This window comes from Sorex araneus, chromosome 7 (genome assembly GCF_027595985.1).
Source record: "Sorex araneus isolate mSorAra2 chromosome 7, mSorAra2.pri, whole genome shotgun sequence".
NCBI classification, from domain to species: Eukaryota; Metazoa; Chordata; class Mammalia; order Eulipotyphla; family Soricidae; genus Sorex; species Sorex araneus.
The window spans coordinates 55,994,788-56,006,020 of record NC_073308.1 but is presented as its reverse complement, the minus strand read 5'-3'; the positions used below and the strand labels follow the sequence as shown (position 1 = coordinate 56,006,020).

Below are 11,233 nucleotides of genomic sequence, written 5' to 3'. Positions count from 1 at the left end.
GTCTTGGGGCCCAGGCATCCTTGGCAAGCTGAGAGGCAGGGAAACGGCTGAAGAAACCCATCCCGAAGAAACTTGGGTGTGAAAATGGGACTCCACACCGAGAAGTGTACCATGTTAGAAAATATATTACTTGTTACTCCATATGCCAAATCCTTCCATGCCCTCTTAGCATGTAGAATAAAGGTGGGGCTGGAAATTATGATGCATTTTGTCAATCGCATACAGTGTTCAAGTTGGGTGCAACTTGATCGGATATCAGTCTCAAGAGCAGTGAGAAAAAGAGAGGCTCAAAAGCATAAGAAGTCTTAGGAGAAAGAAAGGTCAGCTTTCCTGCCCATGTTTTGAATTGACAGGAGCTGTTACATAATGAATAGCACAGGCATCTTAAAATGTTAACATTTTCCTTTTCTTGGAATTCAAGAGACAAATCTTGCGTGAGGGCGCATGTGTATGGGCATAGGCACACACACACATACACACACACAAACAATTTCTCCCCCAAAATATCTGTGTTCTTTTATTTGGTGATTCAATACATTTTCAATTCAGATAGTCACCACATAACCTACACACAATATTAAGCATTTTACAAGCAAAATAGTTTACTGATTTCTTTTTTCCAATGGCCAAAGAGTACAGGAAGTGAATTGGTTAAAGGATATACTTCTGTACATAAAAATATCCATGAATTTATACACATGTACGGATCAGAGTTTAAAGAGAATAAAACCAGAACATCACAATAAATAGGATGTGTTCCTACAGGAGAGCGAGCAAGCTTTGTCAGGAAGCTGCAAAGTCTCGTTTATTTTTTTTTTCAAGGTGCCTTATGTTCTTCTGAGCTCGGCTCACATTTCTCAAAAGAAGAGTTACAGGTTAGTAATGCTGGAACAGAATATCTACTCTCCTTGCCTGCCCTTTATTTGCATCTCCAATACTAGGAGTGGAAGCTATGATGATTTAGTTCCAAAATGTCTTTGCAACTTTGCAAATTCTCTTGGTTTCCCTTTCACTATTTTAAAAGGCAGATTTCTCTAAACTCTAGCACCACGTGAGGACGAAATGCATGTATTTTTGTCAGAGCAACAATTTTTTTTTATAGAATCTTTGTTCCTCTGGCAATAACAATTCTGTTTAAAGATTTTACCAAGCTAAAAATAATTGCTCTAGGTTGTCATAAAAAAGAATATTAAATACCTTTGGTAAAAATAGATATATTTAACAAGATTAGAAAAGCAAAACAGTTATAATGTCAAAAGGAGAATATAAAAATGTACACAATAAAACAAATAAACCAACTTATAGATAAAGTGAAGATAAGGCCACTCTTCTGGTTCGTCTCTTCCAAACCATGAATGCAGTTCTCTTCTTCTAGGTGGTAGTTTAGTAAAAAATACGGAAAATCCAGTCCTTCCTTTCAGTCTGACTTAAGTTTAATTCATGGCAACACAGTTCCTTTTTAAAAACCAAGTCTGTAGGACATAGAACACTCTGGTTTAGATATGTGATTATAAGGAAACAAATTCCAGATTTCTCTGATTTTAGGCCCAGAACATGGAGCTTTACAGTTAATAAGCAAGGCAACAGAATTAGGTGCTCATTTGCACAGTTTTTCCTGCACTGACATCAACCCAAGCCTTCTCAAGACAACTGAAATATAGAACACAGCTAGCTGAGTAAGCACACGGTACCTCGGAACTAGCTAGTGATCTACAACATTTAAGTTTTTTTTTTTTTTTCCACGATGGAAGACCTTCTCTCCTATCACTGGGCTTCCTCTCAAAAGAGCTGTTGCACAGCTCCTAATTCCATCTGGTGTCTCTTCTTTGAGAACACACTGTAAATCCTGAAGATGAAAGGTCCCTGAAGCAAACTGAGATTATGGATGGAGATAACGTATGAGTTCTAGAAAGAATCAGCCAGTTGCGCTGCATGTCTCGGGCAGGTGGCTGCTCTGGCCACGTGGTTATCCGCCGGTGTTCCCTCTGCACACACAGTCACACTCCTCGTGGTGCTCCAGGGCCACATCAGTGAGAGATTTATGCAATCCTCTGACTCCAATCTTTGGTCTTAACTGAAGGACCTGGAAGGAAACAGCGCAATCCTTCTTTAAAAATCAGTCCGTGCGACTGCTGATTTCACAAACAAGTAAAAATGTCAGAAAAGAAATGTTGGCATCCGGCAAAGGCTTAACACATTTTCAATTTTTCCCCCCTGGTGAAGACATTCTCAACACATTCCCTGCCCTTCTGAAGGTCATAAACGGTCATCTAACAATGTCAGAGAGAACTTCACCTTGATGTAAGTATTGTGGACCACCATGGCACAATGCGTTTTCTATTTGTTGGTTTCTCTCATTCATTCATTTATGCATACATTGAACAAATATTTACACTTGGAGCAATGCATGAAAGTAGTGTAATATGCTGAAAAGAAACATGATCACTCTACAGCTGAGTTTGCTCAATTATGCCACTCATTAATTTTCTTGGCTACACTTCAAGTCCTCTATAAACTTGATGAGATGGATTAGATGTACTTCATAGACATCAGCCTCCGTCACGGCTAACTTTCTACAGCTGCAGCCTACTGTACAGTCTATGGCGGTTTGGCAGTAAGAACAACAATGCTTCTATTTAATAGGGTTAATTGAAGTTTGGGTTTTTTAAATTTTAATACAAACATAGCAAAAATAGATGCTAATGTTAAGCACAGTTCTTTTATATAACTTACCGACAAAAGAGCTATGTAGTGTCTAAAAGTTTATTTGCAGTATTTGATAAGAACTACCTCTTCCATACTTTATTTTAGTTTTATAACTAAAATGAAAAAGTCAGCTATTATATTTGTTTGGGTTATGAACAAAGACTGGAGCGCATAGTAATGAGCTATCTAGTTTTCTTATTCTCTGACTGTGACAAAGATACTTTCATAGAACAACTTCTGAAAGATGCCTTCCTAAACATTTTCTTTAATCCCCCAAAGCATAAGTCTCATGACCATTCTTGAAGATATAAAGAAAATAGAGAAAATAGAAAATATCCTTACTTGAACTCTATCATCTCAGGAAACATTAATTAGCTGACTTTTTTTTGAATGCTCATAAGGTTTCAGGCACTATAATAATGTTTTTACATACTTTGTTTTACATGAATTATATTAAGCAATTTACAATTATTACTCCTGTTTATACAAGTGAATCAAATTTTAAAGAGGACTGAACAGTTAGTATTTATACTCCAGCAAAGTATAAAATACTAAAGTTAGAAGTCTGCAATTTTATATAAGGATTATAAAGAAGCAGACTATTGCATACACATGTTGTATTTATTTAGCAGCTATTTCCTAGAATGATAACTTAAAAAGTCTTGTATAACCTATGAGAAATAGAAAACCATTAAAGAAGATTTCTGCTTCACATTAGAATTTTAGAATTAAAAATATTCTCCTATGTAAAACTTAATCTCATGACTGTTAAGTACTACTTAATGTGTCAGTGCAGGCTTACTATGTTAAACAATTTACTGTGGCATCAAAATGAACTAGTTTCTTGTATGGTCCGTACTATTTCTTGTCACACTATTATTACCAATCTTTTGTCGAATGAGTTGGGTAGGTAGAAAAAATTGTAATAAGGTCTAGCCAAAGTCTTTTATTTCTACCTTCCTTTGTAAAAATTTTCTCAGGTGGTAGGTATAGAGTAGAAGTCATTCTATATGGTCATGAGTTCGTCACTATAGGCTACAATTCTATCATCCTTCCTTCTTCTAACTAGTGCTTATATTAGCATGCATTTGCTGGGGCCCAGGGAAAAAGCCGAGGGGCTTAAAGAAGCAGCCGCACGGGCCTGAGATCACAAGTGTCAATGTCCCACACACACTAAGTGCTACCCGGGAGCTTTGCTACAAACTGATCTCTGGCTGTAGCACAAAAGAAGGGTGGTGATTCCCGCAAGCACAGAAACGATCCTGGGAGCAACCCTCGGTGAGCACTAGAACTCCAACCTGCGTGTCCTGTGGTTGAGCCTTTGCAAAAACATTATAGATAAAGGATAGAAAAACCCAAAGAGCAAGACCGCGGACAAGTGTGGGAATACCATAATCTGGCTGTGAGCCCTGGCAAGCCCAGGCAGGCAGAGGTGTAGCCCCAAAACCATCACAACCACCAAATCATCAACAAGAAAAGGAAGAGGTGGGAAGGGAATACAGATGGATTTTTATTCAATTGAAAAATAAATCTAGAATGTAAAAACAGGAATAAGAGAGTAGTTAGTTAATAAATACTATCACTGTATCACTGTCATCCCGTTGCTCAAGCGGGCACCAGTAACATCTCCATTTTGAGACTTCTTGTTACTGGTTTTTATTTATTTTTATTTTTTTTTTGCATATTGAATACACCATGGGTAACTTGCCAGGCTCTCCGAGAGGGGTGGAGAAATCGAACCCGGGTCACCGTGTGCAAGGCAAACGCCCTACCACTGTGCTTTGCTCCAGCCCGATAAATATTAAGGGCTGGAAATATGCCAGATCTTGTTTCAACAGAGGTAAATATCAATTCCTAAAAACCTCACCATTACAATTTGAGAACTGGAAAAACTCTTTACAGATGAGACCATCAAGGCACAGGGGATAAAATTATTTGCTCAAAGTTACACAGCTAATAATGTCAGATTCATTCCCTGCAAGTCTCACTTTGAAGTCTTTGTTCTTAAAGTCTGCGCTGTAATGTAATCTCTGTAATTTCTTAGTTCTCAATTGGCTGTAGCAAAAAATAAACAGTAATTATGAAATATTAAATGTTCTTGGAGATATTTGAGTGTCTACAAATACAAAGTTTCTGTTTTGCTTTTCTGAAAATTCCTCTTTGGTTGATAGAGAAAGTATTAGGGAATCATTTGTTGCTAAAATGACTTGAAATAGAGAGTATATGGTGATTGATACTGATATTACTGTTAATATAAAAACAGTATATGACAATCATCATGCATACATTATGAAAATAATTTCAATATTTTATTAGACTTTGTAATCTTATTTTTATGTAATGTTAAATAAGAATCAATTAAAATGCAGAAGGAAATAAAAAATAGGGATAATGCTGTTACATTTATAGTGACATGATGAAAATTCTAATTACTATTTAGGGAAACTTGTGTAACATAAATAGAGAGGAGAGAACAATTAGAATTTCTAAGTTCTGTCTTTGCATCTGACTTCATTACAAAGTAGAATAATCTTCAAACTGAAAATTTGAACCAGGACCATCAAAGAACATTAAATGGCAATGTTTTGGGAAGTATTCATTATATTTACAAAGTAATTTTATTTATTTGAGTAGTATTAGGTTCAGAACTTATTTCCAAAATATAGAAATGCCAAAGGTAATATTCTGAAATGATGAATGATGTTGATCAAGAGATCTTTTTCCATAGGGTAATTTCATACTTAATGAAAGAGTATCACAGAAAAGTTAAAAACTAGATGTGATTGCTTATGGAGGTATTGTAAGAAATGCAAAATAGAAAAGTATGAAATTGTATTTTACAGGCATACATTAGTGATATTTGTGAGAAACTGGCACTAGTCTATTAATTAAACATCCTTAACTATGAGGATAGACATATGATAGACAGAGACATGACTATGCAGAAGTTCATACACACAAATGTATGCATAATTAACTCCACCGAAAGACTGGAGAACAATTAATAATGAATTAGTTGCACTCTGGAAGTAGCTCATGATGTCCCACAGCTCAAAAACATATATTTTATCTGAGAATTTATTTATTTTTCTTCGCTGGGGTAATCAGGAAGTTAGGTGAGTGAGGAGGATGTTAGATGAATTCAGCACATTTGGTACAATTCAGGACCTCAATGTTGCCATGGTAGCTTTCTAAGACACTGAATTATCATCTGGGCCTTCTCGGTTCTTTCTTCCTAGGCACCCCTACCAGCAAGATTGTAAGGATTACTTCAATGTTTATAGGTTGTACTAGGATTTAAGCTTGCAGCCTATGAAGACAGGTGCCTTGTGTGATTCAGCCATTCTTCTGAACCCTTTGAGCTGGAAATCACACATAGTGGAACTGTCCTAACTACCTCAGTGCCATATGAGGCTCCTGGGTTTGAACTCACGACCTTATGATTCCCAGCAAGTACCCTCATCCTTTGATACATGTTCTGGGCATTGATCTCAAAATTTAAGACAAACATTGCACATTACTAGCAAATTTCTTGATAACTCTAATGATATTTTAAAAGAAATGCATGGGATGGAGGAAAATTCACTTGACCAGATGATGGATTTTCATTGACCAACTTGGGATAAGAAGTTAACATCCATAAGCTAGTTTCTAAAAGCTATTATGACTAGTTTGGGCTGCAGAATTCTTAGAACAATATTTATAAATGGTAAGCTTGTTGGCTACGTCATTTCACCAAATACACCTGGCTTAGAAAACACTTGATTTAGAAAGTTCAAAATTGAATGTTTGAAAGTGAAAATCAATCACTCTTATTTAATTCCTGTTCTCATAACATCTTTTATTTTATGCCATTCAATGCCATTATCTGCCTAGTGTTTAAATAATTTTATTTTAAACTTTATTTTTAATTTATGGTAATTAGAATATTAAGGATTCTTTCTTGGAAGATTCCTGTTCACAAAGAACAATAAGGTTGGAGCTCCTTGAACTACCAAGTTCACTAACATAGTATTGGTGAAAGCAGGACAATTGTGTCATAAGAACTCTGTGACTGACTAGTCCATGCAAGTTCAAATTCCCTAACACAGACAAAGGCATCTCTGATATCTTTGGCACATGAAAAAATAAGCATTTATTATGCATGGTTGTTAAATGTATCGAAAAATAAAAGTGACACACTAAAGTTCATGTTGAAATAAGTCAGCATTTGAAAAATACCACGCTTTTATTTAGTGTAATATAATCAGTTCATAAAAATTAAAGCTAACTCATCAAAGAGACTGGTCCCTGGTGTAAAGCTCTACATGATGATGCCAGTGGAGAGGCTGAGAAAGAACTGGGATATTCCAGCATAAATGATAATTTTGCAACTCTAAGCTTAAGGGCTCACACATCTCTAAAAAACAATGCTTACTAACATTTAATGTTTTGCTTTACATAATTCTATAGAATAAAGGATAAATAAGCCATAAAAAGGTTAACATGTTATCTGGGGCAACTGGATAATATAAAAATCTGCATAATCATACATTTGCATAATCCTTGAGATTGATGTACCAATATTGTCACAAATGAAGCAAATTCCAAATGTTTTTTCAACATTGAAAATACTTGTTTTTATTTTTATTTTTTATTTATTTATTTTTTGGCTTTTTGGGGTCACACCTGGCAATGCACAGGGGTTACTCCTGACTCTGCACTCAGGAATTACCCCTGGCGGTGCTCAGGGGACCATATGGGATGCTGGGAATCGAACTTTTGTCGGCCGTGTTTAAGGCCTTACCCGCTGTGCTATTGCTCCAGTCTTCGAAAATACTTGCTTTTAAAACATTTTCTTTCCTACTTTAGGCAGTTGAAAACTTTCACTGGTTTTCCCCACAGAAGAACACATTTTCATTCTATTATAACAGATAAAAACGTCCCTGAGACTCCATGAAGTATAACAAGAAGATACATTTTCTACATCTTAATGTCTGGGTTCTAAAGATCTTAATTTAAAAAATAAAAAAAATATATAACTGATTTGTTAAACCTTTCTTTTCTCTCTTCTCATGAATGCTGCATTTCCTTTCTTCCCCAATCCATTTCAGACACATTGTTTTGTTACTCTTAAGGACAGGAAACACCCAATAGAACCCCTATAGAAAGTGTCATACTTACCTCATGATATTTTTTCGTAACTTTGCTTGGGACACATTGACATTCATTACAATTGTGGAGACAACACGCACAATTTCCACCACAGCGTTTAACCAGGAGACAACCTGGCCAGAATATGGTATCGGTTCTCTTTAGTTCTTCCCGTATGGACACCGAGAAGTTCCGAGGTGTGCAGCTGTATAATCTCACCTCCTCTTTAAGAAGGTTCAGATCCAACCCTATGTGACATAAAAGGATAAAGAAAAACAGAGCTTCATGCTGTGACCCTGGAGGTATTTCACAAAACTCTTTTTCACAAAGGAATCAAGCTAGTTCATGACCATTAACTTGCATAGATCTTACTTTAAGTAAGTTTTAGGGCCGATGCAGTTAGCAAGTGGGGCCTTCTATTTTACAGTGCACAAAGCTTCTTTATGACTTAGTGACCAATAAAGAGATGCCATTGTGTAATACGAAGAGAAGAGCCAACAAAACAGTGGAGAGATATAAATAGGAAACTTTAAAGAGAGAGAAAAAGAGGCTACACCTTTTAACCTTTGTAAAAGAGTAAACAAGGAGAGCATTGGAGGGAAGAATAGATGAATACTTTGACTAGAAACCAAATGCAATTTAAAAAATTCACTTGAAGTTAAAACAAAAGAACTTACAGGAAGCTATCAACAGTATTTTCTGTAATCTTTGTGGAAATAGGCATCATAACATAAAATTAATTTTAATTAAAGATAGCTGAGTGGGCTATGAGTGGGAAAGATGATATACTTTATAAGAGCAAGAGTTGTTCAAATGCAAAACTTTGGGGGCATGAGTCACTTATGTTCTTTAAAATTTAAGAGTAGTGTACATCAGTTTTTTCTCCATCATTTTCCAATGGGTGGAAGGAATGTTTAATTTATAGCCATTGTTTCTGTTATTTTAGCAAACTAGCAAATTATATTATGCCTTATTCTTTAAGAGATATCTAGTTGTGATGCTCAAAGAAAATATCCTTTCATTAGACACTTGCAATAAATTCTCAAACAACAACTAATTTTAAATACAATATAGCACATTTTAGAAAAATATAAAAATGATAAGTTATGTTTACTCTAAGTGTATACACCCTATACAATTAGTATTTTAGTATTATTGGGGTAAATATATTGAATATAATTTAAATTTCTGTTCTATAATGCTACCTTTTCCCCTAGAAATATATTTCAATAAGGGCTGGAGTGATAGCACAGCAGTTGAGCATTCGCCTTTCATGCGGCAACCTAAGTTCGATTCCCCCGCCCCTCTCGGAGAGCCCGGCAAGCTACCGAGACTATGGAGCCCACGCAGCAGAGCCTGGCAAGCTACCCATGCGTATTGGATATGCCAAAAACAGTAACAATAAGTCTCTCAATGAGAGACGTTACTGGTGCCCGCTCGAACAAATCGATGAGCAACGGGATGACAGTGACAGTGACTTTCAATAAAATTAAAGAATAACAGGCTGTGAGATACTGCATAGGGTAATGTGTTTGCCTTGTATAAGGCAGAACCAGTTCAACATTTTTCACTGCACCTGACCCCTAGAGCACTCCTAGGACTGCCCAGAGCACTGCTGGGTGTGATCCCAAAGCAAAGCAAACAACAACAACAAAAAATTAGCTTCAGAGATCAAAGTCTAAAGCAGTGTTTCATAATCTGGCCAGAGAGATGCACAATGGATGAGGTGATTGCCTTGCATGTGAGCAAACCCAGTTTAGTCTCTGTACCTATGCAGACAGCCAGTAATAGTCCTGACCTGTGCTACATGATCCTGATCATCCCCCAGCAAATAAAGTAAAAAAACAATAAAACAGAAGATATTGTATGACATACAACTCATCAGCTGTCAATTTCTTCAATAAGAGTTTTACTAACATTTAGGAATATTCCCTAAACTATTGATAAAAATGGGATAAAAAACTTTTCAATAATATTGAAAACATGATAAAGAAATTGGGGGGGAATAAACCTATTTTTTGGTTCAAAAGCCTTGGAGCGCTAGTGACAGTGACATAGTTCCTTGTAAGAGCACTTGCCTTTCGTGTGTGAGGCTTTGGGTTCAGTTCAACTTGCTCTTCAAGCCTATATTTTGCCTCGAATATAAAAAAACAAAACAAAACAAACCCCTTCAACATCAAAAATTTCTTCAAATAATCGTTATGTAATCTCATTTGCAACTCTTGCAACTATTTGCAACTCTTTTGGTTTCTTGGTTTGGGAGCCATACCCAGCAGTGCTCAGGAAAGAATACTGGGGGTTTCAGGGAATCACATCCATGCTGAGCACCAAACCTGGGTCTGTCACTTTCAAAGCAAATGCCTGACCTGCTATACTATGTCACAGCCCTTGCATTCCAATAAAAATAAAATGGTCAAGTTTTGTTAAGTGAGGAGATAATTAAGAGCTAAAATCTCATTTTCTTGGCTTTAATATCCTTATATTTGAAAACTTTATTTAAAATTACATTTTTATATCAAAGGGAAACAATGTATTTTCAAGAAAAAAGTTAATTTATGCATATGTATTGGAAATGGTAAGCAATATAGTTGACCAAACATTAATCAAACACAAGGTGTCACCAAAGAAATTCTAATTAAACATTTTCAGACTAATATCTCTCTAGTTAACTAGTTTTTCTAATTCTATTGAAAGTCATTTTTTAACTAGATCTGAAATAGTTCCCCCTCATCAAAACAAAAAAATTGATCCTGTGAAAGTAAAAGAAAATGAGTTCACACTTTTGAGTACCTTAAAAGGCCAAATGATCTCCAATAAAACCAACCTGATAATTAGGTTAATGATATATAATTTACCTACTTTCATCTTACTAAATTTGCTATTATTATTACTTATTACTATTAAATACTATACATCCATTTTTGCTAAGCTCATTCATGAATTTATCTGTAACTTTGCTCTCCAAGTTAATATCTGGGCAAAAGGAAAGGTGAGAAAAAAAGCTAAAACATGTACATGTATAAGAAAGCTGGTTGCCAAAATTTCCAGTGCTTATTTAAGATTTATACTTCTTCAGAATGTGAATGAAGCTCTTAACTTACAAAGGATATTCATCTACCTCAAATAGTTTTAAACACACTACTTTACGAAACTAGAAAATGAGATTGTATATGTTCATTTTAAAATGTTTACTTAACCACAATAAAAGGTTAGATAGATTTCCCAAGTGAACTAAGTTATGATACCTGCTACAATGTGAATTTTTAAACACACTTTCAACTTAGCTTCCACTCATTTATCATGTTTGACACAAAAGTCAAAAGTCCTTTTTAAGTACTAGTTAAGCCTGACTTAGAAAACAGGAAATTTTTTTCTCCCTTCTATATCAGGTATG

The 11,233-nt window shown here is 35.5% G+C and overlaps 1 protein-coding gene across 1 annotated transcript in view; it reads right to left on the bottom strand.

The window, feature by feature from the left end:
- Positions 1-506: 506 nt before the first annotated feature.
- Positions 507-11,233, bottom strand: part of PDGFC (platelet derived growth factor C) — a 226,109-nt gene continuing 215,382 nt past the window's right edge. Inside the window, exons 6-7 of the mRNA XM_055144566.1 lie at positions 7,870-8,087; positions 507-2,083 (exon numbers count right to left, since the gene is read on the bottom strand). Of these exons, the coding sequence (XP_055000541.1) occupies positions 1,967-2,083; positions 7,870-8,087 (335 nt within the window). The 3' untranslated portion in view covers positions 507-1,966. The remainder of the gene's footprint in view (positions 2,084-7,869; positions 8,088-11,233) is intronic.